Here is a 16,044-nt window from a genome sequence, read left to right on the forward strand (position 1 = left end):
CCAGTGACCCATCCAGCAACAAACACTGGTAGGGATCCAGACTTTATTTTTTATTTTTTTACGTGAGCATCAGTGTGAAGGGAACGTTAAAATGTAAGAAACTTCATTGTGATTCAAGCAGACACTGCACTGATGATAACCTTTCTTTTCTGTAGGAGGTATCTTCCTGTTAAAGGGCAGTTTTCCACTTCACTGTCTCTACATGCTTATTTAGGATGAGGATTGCTGTAAAGCAGGAGTAATCAACTCTCTTCCCCAAGAACCGGTATCCAGCATGTTTTAGTTTTTTTTCCTGTACACAGTTTATTCACCTGTTTAGCAGCTCATCGAGCTCAGCAGAAGCCCATTAATGGGCTCGACACACGAGAGGCGACAAACGACCGCGATCAGCGAAATTTGTCGCAGTCGCTTTTATTACCTGACACACGGGAGGCGATCAGCGGCAAAGCCGTCTACGCGTTCTGTTCCATGGCGAAATCGAAACTTCCGTTGTTTTGTTTGGCTGTGTCAGGTTGGAGGGAATTGAGGTTATTTAAGCGGTTCAGAGTTTAAAAAGCGGTAGATATGATGTTTCACAAGGTGCTGCTAGAGTTATGTGAAATCTTACTTCTGATTTTACTATATAAAACATAATAATAATCAACATCTCCTTCATGTTCAGTCGGAGGTATACGAAGCATCCTGCCCGCTCATTGGTCAGCGAATGAAACCTCCGTTGATTGGTCCTCGTCCGAGCGACAGCGATGAAAAGTTGAAAATATTTCAACTTTCTGGGATCGCGTCGCTGGATCGCCTGTGCACGACACGTGCACGAGCGCAAATTTTCACATGCACGTTTTTCGCGTTCCGCTTGGTAGGAGGGAGACCCGCGATTATCGCTTTGTCGCGCATGTCTCATTGGAAATGAATGGAGAAAAGGCGATGTCGCCAATGGGCTCGACACAGTGGAGGCGACATCGCCTTTCCTCCATTCATTTTCGCTGCCGCGGATTGCCTCCCATGTGTCAGGTAATAAAAGCGACGGCGACAAATTTCACTGATCGCGGTCGTTTGTCGCCTCCCATGTGTCGAGCCCATAACACCCTGCTGATTAAAATCCAGTGTGTTGAAGCAGGGAAACAACTAAAGTTGGTTTTCCAAGAGCACTACTCAAGATTGACTTAGACGGGCGCAGCTCGGTATTTTCTCTCTACTTTGTCACACATTTTTAGTCCCTGCTCCATAGGGAGCCTAAGTCACTTCCGCACCATGGGTCTCCGGAAGAACAAAAAATGAATCCAGGTCAACGGGGCTAAAAACATCATTTTCTAATCTGCTTTGCCTTACGCGCTGGATCACTCATTTGTTGTACTGCTATTTAAATGAAAACTATTAATTGAAACCCTTTGAGATTTATTAGCTTGTAAAAGTTCATAATTAGCATGACTACAAACTAGAAATCGGCGCGTCGCATATGTGATGTCACCACATAATCTCCTCTCCACAAAGTAGCTGCTACTTACCAAATGACCACATTTATGGTGGTTCTTTCCTCCTGTGGGAAGTTTGCTGAACTTACAGCCATTTTCCCTCAGTTTTCTCGATGTCTGGTTCGATGGCGTCACTTTTGTCAAGCGCATTTGTGGTTCTGGACTGGTATCAAAATGCGTCTTTAAAATTTGCGGACATCATATGTTAAATCCATGGCACAAAACAAGCAGAGTAAAAAAATAGCGTATTTAGCCCCATTGACTTGCATTCATTTTTCCGTTCTTCCAGGGACCCATGGTGCAGAAGTGACTAAAGCTTGGTTTATGGATGACGCATTTACTTTGCTCTTGGTGATGCGGCTCGCGGATGGAACGCGCTTCACAACTTGCAGAGTTTATGGTTCATGCGGCTTGTCGCTGCGGTGAGCCAATATTCTCCCAAACTGTAGGGGGCAGCATGGAGCTCTACGGCATGCATCCAACACTACACCATAGTAGAAGTAGAAATTACTGTTTACAACATGGCATTCCAGCAGTTTTTAACAGCGTCCTCGTCTTTTCCGACAGTGCGAGCTATTTCTCTCCAAGAATTATTAACAACATGTTGATCACGGTGATCTCTGAGAGCTGAATCATACAAATGTCTGTATTTACGAACCTCTGCCATACTAGTTCTTGCCAGTCCGCTATGTTTTTCCGCGTCCAACTGTCCGCGTGGTTAGAAAATTTCCTAGGTGCGCGATGCTGAAAGTTTGGGCCGTGTGGAGGGGCGTAGTTGTTAAAATGACGCTATTTTGCCGCGCGAACCTCATGGATGCTTCAAGCATAAACCAACCTTTAGGCTCCCTATAGAGGTAACTGGCAAGGCTGAGTCAGGCCAGCATTGTGATTCTGGCCACCTGTTGGCTAGGGGGTAGAGTCACTGATTACTCAGAAGTTTTTATGCCTTCTGCTTCACTGCCTGCAGCCATTTCCTGGTTCAGAGTCTGACAATAAGCCATAAAACTTAGCAGAGTGTCCAACAGCAGTACCATGTCTGAGTTGTGCTTCTGTGGAGCATACAGATCACCTTACACAGTTTACCGATGACCTCATGCCACAAGTGCCGCGGGCCCCCGTTGGCATGGAAACAAAACTACACTCAGATGGACTGACTCGAACCACGCTGTACAGACCTGTTTCAGGATGAGTAGTGCTCTTGGAAAACCAGCATAAAACATGCCGGGTACCGGCCTTTGAGGAAGGGAGTTAACTACCCCTGCTGTAAAGTCTCTGACACAAGTCAGTGACTCGATGCAATCTGCTGGGTTTCTTACATAGGACTTTTAACTAATGGGCATAATGACCTGAACTCAGTGAACTGATGAGTAGATTAAATTAGAATGTTTACTTTGTGAAGTGCCGAGACGACTCTTGTTGTGATTTAGTGCCTTATAAATAAACTGAAGTACATTGAGGTTTTAGTTTAGTGAGCATGTTTCTCATGATTTGTTCAGTATGATATTAGCATCACTATAATTAAGGACAAAGATTGGCAGCAGTTCTGTGTCTTCTGTATATTTGTGCAATTTAAAGTGGTCCTAGAATTCAAAGCCACAAAGACCTTGTTGGCAGCCTGGTCTGTCTAATGCTGCTTTCATATGTAAATAATTATGTTTTAATGGCTGCTGAGAAACGTTTTTTCTGAGAAAAGCTCACCATATCTTCTGGTATTAGTCGATGGCACAATTAAGGAATGGTTGCTTAGGAACGCAGCATATAGATTGGGTAACAACTTGGTGCATTACTGCCACTTAGTGGTATTGTTAGCAGTGCCTTGCTAATGTGCTAGTGTGGTAAGAGTTGCTTAAATTGTTCAGATTAGTTTGACTTAACAGCTGTTTGAATTATTGAAACTGAGATTGACGGTACGTTCCTCCTCCTGCACTTGGTTCAAAAACAATAAAGAACATTTGAGTTTTTATTTTTATTTATTTTTTTGTTAATGAAAATAATAATTAAATAAAATGAAAACTCTCCCCAGTCTGGTTGAATGCCTCTGAAGCCCTGGTGATCTACCAGCAGCTCCAGCCGTCTGGCGCTCTCAGAAGTAGACCCCCCTGCTGCTGCTGCTGCTGCTAGCTGAGGCTTGTTTTTGTAGGAATTTGGTTTGTTTATTGTCTTCTGCCAAGGCCTTTGTGACATGCATGATTTTGTTTCTTTGTTAGCTGACTGACGGCTGGATAAAACCTCTGCCTTGTACTCTGGGCCTGGAGGGTGTGAGGACAGTGTGGCTCTGAAAGCAGGGGTGTCCCTCTGATGTTAGCAACAGTACTCAGGTTTCCGAGTGTTTGTGGAGAGAAACTGTTAATAGCCAGCCACTAGAGCTGTGTGTGTATCACTGGTGTGCAGCTGGTGGATGGGGAGTTTTGACTGGCTATGTTTAGGTATTAGAGATATCTCAGACGCTTACATTCCTGCTGTCGGGATCCCGCCTGTTCCCCGTGGTTGCTATGGTTAGTGCACCTGTGCGTCACAAGGAGCTTCTCGCAGACACAGCTTTTGAGTTCATTCTAAAATGTTCTGAGCAACTTGAGAAAATTGCAGCTTTTCTCAAACAGCTGAGTCGTTTTCAAGTTTCGGCACCGTGCTTCAATAATTTCTCCTGTTTTTCTTTCTCATTACATTTAATGGCTCCTGTTCGATATTTCTCTGGGCAAAGGCTTGCAAAAGGACTTTTGATGGACGGGCTACATATTCGCCACACCTGAACCGATGGTTTCAGGTGAAGGGAATTGTGTTGACACGCTGGATAATAGTTTGTGAGAACGTCTGATAACATAGATCCAAAAAAAAGAAAGAAAAATTCCTGCCGGGCAGCGTTTTACTGCATCATTCCTTTTCCAGTCCAGCGGCACCTACACTCTGTTGATGAAGAACACGTTAGAAGTCGGTGCCAAGCAGTAAAGTCTACATGAGGCCCCTCTGATGTTGACTCCCAAGCTTTTGTCTCTGAGATGTGAGAGTTGCCGAGTTTTTAAATCTCCTTTACGTCATACTTTTTCATATTTTCTACATGGACAAGAATTTGGTTTGAAGAAGATAGAAATGTTTTCTTAATGGAAGAAAAAAAGATTTTTATGTGTATTTTAACACAAAGACTGTTAAATCGTTGCTAAATAAACAGTATAGAAATGACGATTAACACACATAAGTGATTGTTGATGTTTCTTTTGTAAAGTGAGGACGTGAACTCCAATTTTTTATGAACATAAGTTGAGTCAAGTAGAGTGATTTAGAGCCTTTTTTCTTTGTGTGTGTGTGTGTGTGTGTCTGCCCACCCAGTGTCTTTTCTCCCTTTCAGGAAATTGATAGGCTTCACCGTGCATGTTCATGAGGATGACAATAGTGTAGGTCGGGTTACCTACAATCATTAGTGCTGCCTCAGGACACACGCGCACACAGCTTCAGGGCAGAAGATGGACCAGACCACCCCAGAGCCATCGCTGATGGGGATTACTTGGGTATCCCAGAATGCACTATTTACCGGTGGGAGCGTCTGTACTGTCATTTGACCTGCAGCTCTGCTGACCCGTTACCCAGTCAACTGTCAGAAACACTCTCCTTTCATGCCTCTGGATCAAAACACTTTGTACATCCTGAGCAGATTCAACCAAGACTAAAAGCCAGCCAGACTGCTGAGGAGGAGCCAGCTCTACCTGCGTGACTCCGTATGCTTTCACTACTCACTTGGTTTAAATGCTGTAGTCAAAACCACACACATTATCAGTGCTGGCGTTGACTTCGGTTTTTATTTTGACCTTCTGCTCACCTTTTTTTTGTTGTTGTCAGAACAAACCGTAACAAGTCTTTTATCCATGTTAGGCCAACAGGCTCCGCTGTGCTTTTATGTCTTAATTAGAGGGTAAAGCAGCAGTGGGATCACTCGTGTGCCGCTTCAATATGTTTGGCTGTTCGGGGGTGGCCCGGTTTTGTTCTGATTGGGACTGATGGCCAGGAAACATAAACATATGTCGTGGAGGAGCACGGTGTGTGTGCGTTGGTGAGAAGCTCTGCACAGAGCCATAAAAGATAGCTCTGCTCAGTTCTTGCCCCACCCCCACCCCCCCCACCCCCCACCCCCCATGATGGATCTAGTTTCACTCCATCTAGTCTGGTGTTCATTTCATGTTTATTCACCACAGATTTGCAATCAATGCTAAATTTCATGGTTTGATGTTTAAATTTTATGTTTTTCTTCTCCTAATCCCAACAGCATTTTGTTTATTTAATATTACATTCACACACATTTTCTCTGATAAAACTGGGACAGATGAAGCCCAAAGCCCCTCTGAACCTGTGTGTGTGTGTGTGTGTGTGTGGGGGGGGGGGGGGGGGGGCAACGTGATGTTCCCAGAGTTCCAGTTTAAAGTAAATCTCTGTTGAGACAAAGGAGAGTTCAATCCTGCAGAGAGAATAATTTAAACCACGTTTGTAATCGAAAAGCTGGCGCGGTTCTTAATTTCACTCATGTATTGTTTTCAATAACAATGCAGGCATGGAAACAGGATTTTCTCAAACTTGATTTATTTATGTGTTTACTTTGTGTCTGGATCTGGCTGGACCTGTTTTCTCCCTTCCCTCATCGTCAGCACAGTAAGGTGTCCTATTGGTGTCCTGCAGGATCCCATCCTAGCTGAGATGTTGCAGAACAACAAGGACCAGATCGTGTGTTACCATGAGCACGACTCTCTGCTGGACCACAAGGAGGAGGAAGCCCTGAGCGAGGAGGATCGCAAGGCTGCATGGGCCGAGTACGAAGCAGAGAAGAAGGTAGGCAAAAAGGAGAACACCACAGCGGACACATGCAGCACTTAGTCCTCGTGTCCATCATCCTCCAAAACACTGAGAAGAAAAGTAAGCAGAGGTTGGTTAGAGAAGGTGAATAAGAGAGACTGTAGGATCTGGGTAATCCTATCATCACTCACAGTAAGGAGAAGCTCCTGGTGGTCAGTTTGGCCCAGCGTTGGGCCCAGACAGTCAGTGCTGCTTACTGTAAGTTCACAGACGGTTAGGAACTCCTCCTGCACCTTTCCTCCCTCCATTCTGGTGGGGCAATTAGTAGGGTTTATTTGGAGAAGTGTATAAGGGGGGTTGTGTTGTGAGAGAGCGAGAGCACGTCTCCTCTGTCCCCTTGTAATCCTAGATTCTAATTCATCCTAATGATTATTTTTCCAACACACTCTCCCTCTTCTGTTCTGGGTGTGTGTAAGCGGCTTTCCCCTCCAAACTCTTCTGCTTTTCAGCAGAACCGAGAGTTCCCAGTGGCAGGAACTGCAGTGACACCGAATATATATACAGGCTTTAAAATCACATCCAGCTCTAGCACGCTGGGGTGGGACGGAAATGGGTTCTGAGCTCCTTCTTCCCTTTGTCTGTCCAGTTTAACATGCTATAAATGTAGAAATCAGACGACAGTGGTTTAAATAAATGTTTTAGGGAGTCTGAGGATGTTACAGAAAGTTCTTTTCTTGTTAAAAGTGAGGAATGCTAGTGTGCAGATTCATGAGTGGTGCAGTTTTGTGGTTGTTTGGAGGTTCTGTACTGTTTAGGTTTGCACACCTGTCTCCAACCAGGTCCAAAGACCCTTGTTGGCCCCAACACACACACACACACACACACACACACACACAAATGGCCAGATTACAGGGCACGGGGAAACCATCTGCAGCTGAGACTCAATTACATACAAACATCGGCATTCTGCTGGCCTTTACTGGGACAAGACCGTTTACTTCAGGTCACTGCATGCACTCACGCACACACACATACATACACACACGCACACACACACAATACAGCAAACAGTTACTGGAGATCTTGTTCTCACCGAATGAAATGGGCTGAATGTGGAAAAGGAGGGGTCTTTTGGAGGCCTCGTTGTCAGAGGTGATGTTCAGACTGTCACCTTATCTATCTTTAACTTGACTTTTCATTTAGTTTTTCTTTTGCATGCCTGCTGTGGTGGAAAGACGGCCGATTCATTTTCAGCAAACCTGAACTGTATTTAAACGTGGCTTCTGTTTAGGAATTCAGAAGAAAAACAGATTCTTGTGCTCAATCAGAAATCAACTGATAATTTAGAGCATTTGTCATTGTACCCGATAGACCAGGGTTGTCAAATATGCGGCCCGCGGGCCTGATCCGGCCCGCAAGCGGGTTTAATCCGGCCCGCGAGACGGTTGTGTAAACTTTATTTTCATACTTTACAATGTAGAGTGAAAATAAACGTATCATTGTGAGCAGGTTTCTCTGTAATAAGTCAAACAAAGCTGCGCTCAAGGCTCACACAAGAACTTGAATCACATCCTGAAGTCGGCTGCCACTCAGGATGTGACTTCTGATATTGATGTGCTGGTGAAAGCTAAAAGATGCAAAGTAAAATGAGTCAAATATACTTTAAGTGCTGCATGAAACTGATCTTGCCATGTGATCTGTAAGCTCTTTGAATCACTAAGGAATGCTTTTTTATTGATTTGATTTTTTTATTTTAATTTTTTCAAATTTTCAAGTACACTTCAGGTGTTGTACTTGTACTATTTTGGATACACTGTCCTCAGGCTCCATCTTTGTTTTATATTGATTGTATTAAAACAAAGAAAACAATCTGAAGTTTTTTTTTTTTTTTTACCGGTCCGGCCCACCTGGGACTAGATTTCCCTCAGTGTGGCCCCTGAGCTAAAATGAGTTTGACACCCCTGCGATAGACCCTTGAGCAGCCTCAGTTTGGGGAAACACACATTCTGAGCCGGTTCATGAGAGTATGGCCTTAGACCAAACCAGATCTTAAAATATATCTATGTCCTATCTAATAAAAAGGCACAGATATGGTCAAAGTGCTTTTTGCAGATGATGTGGTCCTGTTGACTTCATCAGACGGTGTTCTCCAGCTCTCACTCGAGCGGTTTGCAGCTGAGAGGACACTCTGCTCCTCTAAATCCGAGACCATGGTCTTGAGTCGGAAAAGGGTAGAATGTCTTCTCCAGGTCAGGGATGAGGTCCTGCCCCAAGTGGAGGAGTTTAAGTATCTCTGGGTGTTGTTCACATGTGAGGGAAAGCTGGCACGGGAGATCGATAGGCGGATTGGTGCTGCATTTACAGTGATGCGGGCGTTATACCAATCTGTCGTGGTGAAGAGAGAGCTGAGTCAGAAGGCAAAACTCAAGGTTTACCGATCGATCTTCATTCCAACCCTCACCTATGGTCATGAGCTTCGAGTAGTGACCGAAAGAACGAGATCGCCGATAAAAGCGACCAAAATGAGTTTTCTCCGCAGGGTGTCTGGGCTCTCCCTTAGAGATAGGGTGAGAAGCTCGGTCATTCAGGTAGTAAGTAGATCCACTCCTCCACTTCAAGAGGAGCCAGTTGAGGTGGCTTGGACATTTAGTTAGGATGCCTCCTGGACACCTCCCTGGTGAGGTTTTCTGGGCACATCCAACTAGGGCTGGACGATGTTGAAGCGCTTCATCTTCCAAGTCGGAATCTTAACTCGGAAAATGGCAGGGCACGCCAAGGTACGCCTCTGTAACACGGCTGGTCCAGACATCAGCAGTCGGGGACCATCGACAGCTCTGAGAGTCTGCTTTACCGTAAAGATAAAAGCTATTATAGTTAGTTTATTTACCAGATTAATACTTCTGTTATATCAAATAAAGTAGGTTAAGATTTAACACAAAGAAAATGTTTTATGCTATATAAAATATTAGTTTTGTGTTGCTCAGTCAGCAACCTTTTTATTTGATCATAAAATGCATTTTATTCTAATGTTTGTTTTATTTGTGTCCAGAGAGAAACAGACACACACACACACACACACACACACACACACACACACACACACACACACACACACACACACACACACACACACACACACACACACACCCACCTTAAATGTTGTTTAATTTTTCTTTTCCATCATGGTGGTGAAATGGGATCGGCCTGTTAGGTAGTAGTTGTGGTAACCTGGGTTTAGCTGCTTGTTCATCTCTTTCAAACCTAGATCACTCAGCATGGACAGGAGTCTTGTGACCAACATGCTCACAGTGGCCTCAGTCAGGGCGTTAGCTTGCTTAGGTGTTCACGTAACAAAGAGTTTCACTTTACGGGCCTTTCTTTTGAATTTGTGTAATGCTCCCAAACTTTTGAACTATGTTGCCGACCCTCCTTGTTTTCTTTCTCCGGTGATGAAGGCTGATGATGATGGCCACCACTTTGCATGCACCCCGGAGCTAAAGCGGCGGCTGAGCAGAAAGGCAGGAAGCAAATGCCAAACGTGTTGCAGCAGGCGAGATTAAAAAATGTTTATAAATTAAGGTGTATTTTATTAGTCGGCGACATCGTGACGAGTCGACTAATCGTAGCAGCCCTAGAGATCTTGCTGCGGCTGCCTCATGCTCTGTTTTGGCTTGAGAGGGGAGGGCCTGGTGACTTAGCATGCCGAGTCTGTAGTTTTGATTGGTTAGGAGTAAGTAGTGAGTGTAGTATGCTGCTACTTAATAATAATAATAATAATACATTTTATTTCAAAGCGCCTTTCAGGACACCCAAGGTCACTTTACAGAAAACACGTAATAAAATACAATAAAACAATAATAAAACCCAAAGAAGAAAAAACAAAGAGAGAAACAGTTCAATAAAATCAGAGGTTGTAGGCAGATTTAAACATGTGTGTTTTGAGTTTTGATTGGAAAAGGGTAAAACTGTCGATGTTCCTGATGTCTGGGGGAAGTGAGTTCCAGAGACGGGGAGCAGAGCGGCTGAAAGCTCTGCTCCCCATGGTAGCGAGACGGGCAGAAGGAACCGCAAGATGGATGGAAGAAGATGATCTGAGTGAACGGGACGGGGTGTGAATACTTATAAGGTCTGAGATATATGGAGGAGAGAGGTTGTGGATAGCTTTGAAGGTATGGAGGAGAATTTTGAAGATGGACCTGAATTTAACTGGGAGCCAGTGAAGCTGCTGGAGAACCGGGGTGATGTGGTGAAAGGAAGGGGTTCTGGTGATAGTACGGGCTGCTGAATTCTGGACCATTTGCAGTTTATGAAGGAGTTTGTTGGGGAGACCATAAAGAAGTGAATTGCAATAGTCGATACGGGAGGTGACGAGGCTGTGGACGAGAATGGCGGCAGTGTGAGGGGTCAGTGAGGGACGGAGACGGTTAATGGAACGTAGATGGAAGTATGCTGACCGAATTAAGTTATTAATGTGAGCTTGAAAAGAAAGTGAGCTGTCAAGAATGACACACAGAATCTTGACGTGAGGGGAGGGGGAGACTATGGCGCTGTCAATAGTTAAAGAAAAGCTGTCAGATGTTGAGAGGGTGGAGTTAGTGCCAACTAGAAGAAGTTCAGTTTTGTTGCCGTTGAGTTTGAGGAAATTAGAGGTGAACCATGATTTGATTTCAGAGAGGCAGAGTGTAAGGGAGGATGGTGGGAGAGTTGAGTTAACCTATCAAGTTACCTACTTGATAGGTTATAATGAAAAAAGGAAACTTTTTATCAAAGTTTTATCGCCCCGTTTTTTAATCTATCACACCACATGTCTATCGATAGATGTATTGAACTATTGAATTATCGTCCAGCCCTACATCCAACTGGTAGGAGACCCAAGGGAAGACCCAGGACCCACTGGAGGGTCTATGTTTCTTGTCTGGTCAGGGAACCCTTTGGGATTCCCCCAAAGGAGCTGGCCCAAGTTGCTGGGTAGAGGGAAGTCTGGGCCTCTGTGCTTGGGCTGCTGCCCCCACGACCCCACCCTGGATAAGCTGTTAAAAATGGATCGAGGAAATAAAGTATTTACAGCCGTCCCTCGTTTATTGCAGGAGTTGCATTCTGAAAATAACCCGCACTAGGCAAGATTCGCGAAGAAGTCCGCTTCATTTTTTGTGGTTTGTGTAGCATACACAGCTACTGTTGGGCTCACACTCACAAAATCACTGGGATGTCTGTATCTCAGCCGTTTTACTTGCACACACTCTGCAGCATTTGAGGCACTCATTAAGTTATTGAGACTTCCGTCTTCACCTGTATAAAAAGACACAGGAGCGCTGATTACTACTGCGCTCCAGCCGTGGCACGGCTAGCGCGCTCCTCTCCTCCACAGACGTGTTTATCCCAGCGCACCGCCACGATATTTTAAGGCTGTAAAACCCATCACTACACACTTCATACACTTGTCAGCAGGCATTTTCAGTTTTCTCTCGTTTAAACACTCAAAGTTCAAATCTTTGTACCTTTGGATGCAGAACGCAATTTAAAAAAGAAACTGCACAAAGAAAAATGGTAAAAGGTGAAGGGCGAGGGACCACTGTACAGATAATAAATTCCAGATCTACTATAACTCATAAGGGAAGCCTTGCTTTAAAGTTGTATCTGTGACATATATAATAATTAATGCAGAATTGTAACTTGATTCTAGCTGAAAATTAGCATATTTTCTTTAAACTTTGTTTCCGACTTTGTCATGAGCGTGATCTGGTTAGTGTTGGATGCTGTTTCTGCTGTGCCGTAGTCATTAAAAGCAGCTCCCCTCATCGTGCCTGCTCTAATTACCAATGTCATCCCTCGTTTTATTCCTCAGGGTATGTCCATGAGGACCAACTACCAGGCAGGTTACAATCAGCCGGACATGGGCTCCGCCAACTACTTCTCGTTCAACATGGCAGCTTTGGCCTCCATGAGCAACCAGCAGCTGGAGGTAAGTAATGAGCTCCACATGCCTCCCCCCTCCCCCGCAGCATGGCGTCCCACATTCCTCAGAGCTCACATCTAATTGTGACGACGGTCAAGCAGCAGACAGGGCCGGCTCAGCGCTCTCCTCCACCTTGTCTGGGGCAGCGGCTACTCCTGCAGGAGCGGCTTTGTGTTTGTTAACCCAAGAGCGTAGGGCTGATAACGATAGAAGCATTGTTTTGTGTTGACCCGCTCCACCAGCGTCTCCCTCTTGGGTGTTAGCTTTAGCTCTTGGTGCTGCAGGTGGTGAGACTGAACACAACAGTAAATGTTCCGGTAGTAAAACCCACATAATGAGCTGCACACACTTAATGACTGATGCTTAACAAGAATATTTATGTGAGGAACATTGTGCTGGTCTACATTTGTCCATTTAAGCTCAGTGTCTTGTTTGCTTTTTCCTCAGGACCTCATAAACCAGGGTCGGCAGAAAGTCATCGAAGCATCAAATTCTTTGAAAAGCCTCAGTCGGGAGTCACTGGAAGACGTCATTGCCAGAGTGGTGAGTTTGAAACGGCGAGAAACTCCAGCCAGCTAGGATAGGCATGAGCAGGTCTCTCCTAGCACGAGTGTTTGGTCAAAAGTTGTGGTTTTCATAACGCCTCGTAAATAAAGTGTCTCTTGTCCCCTCAGTGGAAGGACAGCCCAACTCTCACAGAGAGCCAGGTTCAGGCTATGGCTCTGAGGCACCAGGCCTCTGTGGAAATGGAGCTCAAGCGCAGGGAAAACGTCTACAGGGATGTGCTCACCAGGCAGCAGTCGGTAAGGACTAGAGCGTATGGGCTTTAACTGAGCAGCACTCGTTTTATATAACTACGACCCCGGGTCCAGACCTGACTCATAAACTAACTAATGGATTTGATATTAACAGGATGTTCTAATGTTTACTATTTTGGAACCACTCCACAGTAGGTTAAACCACTCGGAAATACATGAAATAACATCACACTCGCTGTTCAGAGCCTCGTATCTCTGACAGAATTAGTCATGTCAGACAAAAGGGGTCTTTCTACATCCACAACGTCCAATTAATGTCCTCCAATTAAAGTCCACTTATACCGCTTCAGTAATCCATGGTTTTAATCATAACTTTCGTTAGCGTCTTCATATTAGCTTCAAGCTAACAAGATTGTGATTGGTCGGTGACTGTGGTCAGGAGCCACTAACGTTAGATGAGGACGTGCTGAGTGCAACATCACAGCTGGACCTGCGACGTGACGATCACACACAAACGTCGTGATGTCGATCCTCAGACACATCGTGCAGCTCTAGTAGTCGTGTTGTAAAGTGAAGTCGTATCTTTCCTCCCATGTTTTCTGATGCCTATGTTGACATTTAGCTAATTCACTGTTTGTGTTTTGTCCAGCTGATGATGTTCGTGCAGAAGCTGATCACCAACAGGAAGGTGCAGGAGCAGCAGCTGGCCATGGCCAACCAGGCAACTTACCTGAACCAGCTGGCCATGCAGAACGGCTTGATGGGAGCTGGTGGGCTCAGCCAAGTGGACCTGCTCGGGCTGTACCAGCGGCTGCACGGCATGGGCTCCAATCAAGGCATGGGCAAGAGCCCCGGCCCCTCAAAGGGCATGTAGGTCCTCCGCCCTCCTGCATCACGACACACTGTGAGACTTGGAGCTCCAGACCAGAGCATGGAGGCGTTCTGCTCTGTTAGGATAGACTCAGTGTTGTACTCTGTGACCCACCGCCAGACGGTGGAGTATAATGTATAAATAACTGCGTGAAAGGCTTGTTCTGAATTCCAACAGAAAAAAAATGTGTTCCGCCTTAATGTCGTTCAAGTTCCATAGCTTCATTTTTCATGTATTTAAAGACAGGTTTTACCCCACCCCCCAATGCTGGTAAGCATTGTTTTCTTCTCCCTTCTAAAAGGGGTTCCTGTTATTTAAACTCAGTTTTTATACTCTTTTAAATGCCTCACAGCCCTCCGAATGGGACCAGAATCCTTGGTGATAAAAATAAAAAGATCTGATTATTATCCTCACTTGGTTGTGAATTATCTAGCAAAGTGTGCAGCTGTTGGTGTTGCAGAGTCCTGCTCATTTCACAAGCTAGATGAAACGGAAAACTAAAAGTAAAGAAGGCCTTATGTTGATTTCTATCAAAGGAAAAAAGCAAAAGAATCTGTAAACACTTGATTTGTTGTGAATCTTTTCTATTATGCTTGTAAGTGTTTAGTTGTTACTGAACATATTGGATGGTTGTATTGTTCAGAGCTGCCCGTTGGCTCCTTTGACCCTTTTTTTTTGTAACATCATTCTCATTGTTACGTGTTGTTTAGCATAGCACCGTGTGTTTCTGATCATCCCACGTTATTTTCTGCTTTTCCTCCTGTGAGTGGTGAGTGACTGTGTCTCACAGCAGACGGTTCATCTGGAAGCCACACAGGCCCAAAACTCACTCCATACCTGTCTTTGAAATTATAAAATATCAGTTTCAAGATGGAGTTGACGGGAGAAGAGAGAGACTGCGATTGCTATTATCCACGGCTGATCTCTTTTGTCCGGTGCTTTGTGAGTAATGCTCTCCTGGACGCTGTCGCTCTCACCAGGCAGGCTCCCAGACTACTCGTATTCTACTTTGACACATTCTTTCTTTAAGGCTTAAACAGTTTTAGATGCTTAACAAAAAAGTTTTCTCACCGAGAGACGCCTGTTGACTCCTACGTTTGCACAGGGTGTATTTTCTAAATGTAGAATAATTTCCTTTGCCCATATCGAAGATTGTTCTTATGTTAGATACACCATTATGTTTTGCCATTGATGAACTGCTATTATCTTCATAAGTATTTAATATAACATTTAATAAAGTGACCAAAACAGTGGGCAGCGTGTGTCTGAGTCGTTTTTAGTAACAGGTTTGATTTAGTCGCCTTAATTTTGAAATGATTGGATTTATTAAAAAGTCAGTTGACAGAAGGCAGATGTGCTTAATCCATGAACGGAGGAGTTTGACTTCATATTTGCAGCATAGTTGAAGGGAAGAGTTTCCGAACATACTGCATATCCTTGAGTCCTACTTTCTTCACATCTGAATCAAACACCAACAGAACTGTGTGGATATTAAGGACACAATACAATTTTTAAAATGATCAACAAAAATGGATCAGAGCTTATTTGCTACTATTTACACAAAACTTCTGATTAATGTAATCTTCATATAAAACCAGATTAAGGGATTTAAACCAGCATAATCCTACACCTATAACGAGATGCCAACATGTTTTTATTTAGCAAATAATTTATTTGTTTCCAGTTTATACTCAAATTAGGGATGTTTGATATCGGCTTTTTGTCAGATTATCCATCAACTCTCATTCTCCTAAATGGATATAAACTTATAGCAATATTTGCATGGTAAAATAGTCATGTTAGGTAGCATGTGCATGGTATGTCAAAGGTGTCATTTAAAGAGTAAAAACCAGTACTGATAACTTCTGAAATGACATTTTAATGCCAATATCAGCCGATAATTAGTCGCCGACACACTCTGTTGAAATTAGGGATGCACCGATACGATACTGGTATTGGTATCGACACTGATGCCAATACCAGTATCGGTAAAAGTTAACCAGTACCAGGAACCGATACCAATGCAGTTGCTTGAAAATGGCTTCACTAACTTGTCATTTCTGTTCAGCCAATATTTTAGTTTTGTGATGATTTCCATTCTTATATTTTACTTTTTATCTACCTCACAGTCTTTTCCTGTTGAAAGCAGAGAACAAAATAAAATCTGTATTCCAAATCATTGCATTTTTTTGTGTAGTAGAAGTATCTGTATTG

General features: G+C 44.0%; 1 protein-coding gene across 2 annotated transcripts in view; it reads left to right on the top strand.

Moving 5' to 3' along the window:
- atrx (ATRX chromatin remodeler) overlaps positions 1–14,327 on the top strand; it is a 60,771-nt gene extending 46,444 nt beyond the window's left edge. For both annotated transcript variants that reach the window (XM_015943324.3, XM_015943315.3), the window contains exons 30-34: positions 6,132–6,281; positions 12,091–12,207; positions 12,649–12,744; positions 12,876–13,004; positions 13,609–14,327. In XM_015943324.3, the coding sequence (XP_015798810.3) occupies positions 6,132–6,281; positions 12,091–12,207; positions 12,649–12,744; positions 12,876–13,004; positions 13,609–13,833 (717 nt within the window). In that variant the 3' untranslated portion in view covers positions 13,834–14,327. The remainder of the gene's footprint in view (positions 1–6,131; positions 6,282–12,090; positions 12,208–12,648; positions 12,745–12,875; positions 13,005–13,608) is intronic.
- The last annotated feature ends 1,717 nt before the right edge of the window (positions 14,328–16,044 follow it).

Source organism: Nothobranchius furzeri, chromosome 1 (assembly GCF_043380555.1).
Source record: "Nothobranchius furzeri strain GRZ-AD chromosome 1, NfurGRZ-RIMD1, whole genome shotgun sequence".
NCBI classification, from domain to species: Eukaryota; Metazoa; Chordata; class Actinopteri; order Cyprinodontiformes; family Nothobranchiidae; genus Nothobranchius; species Nothobranchius furzeri.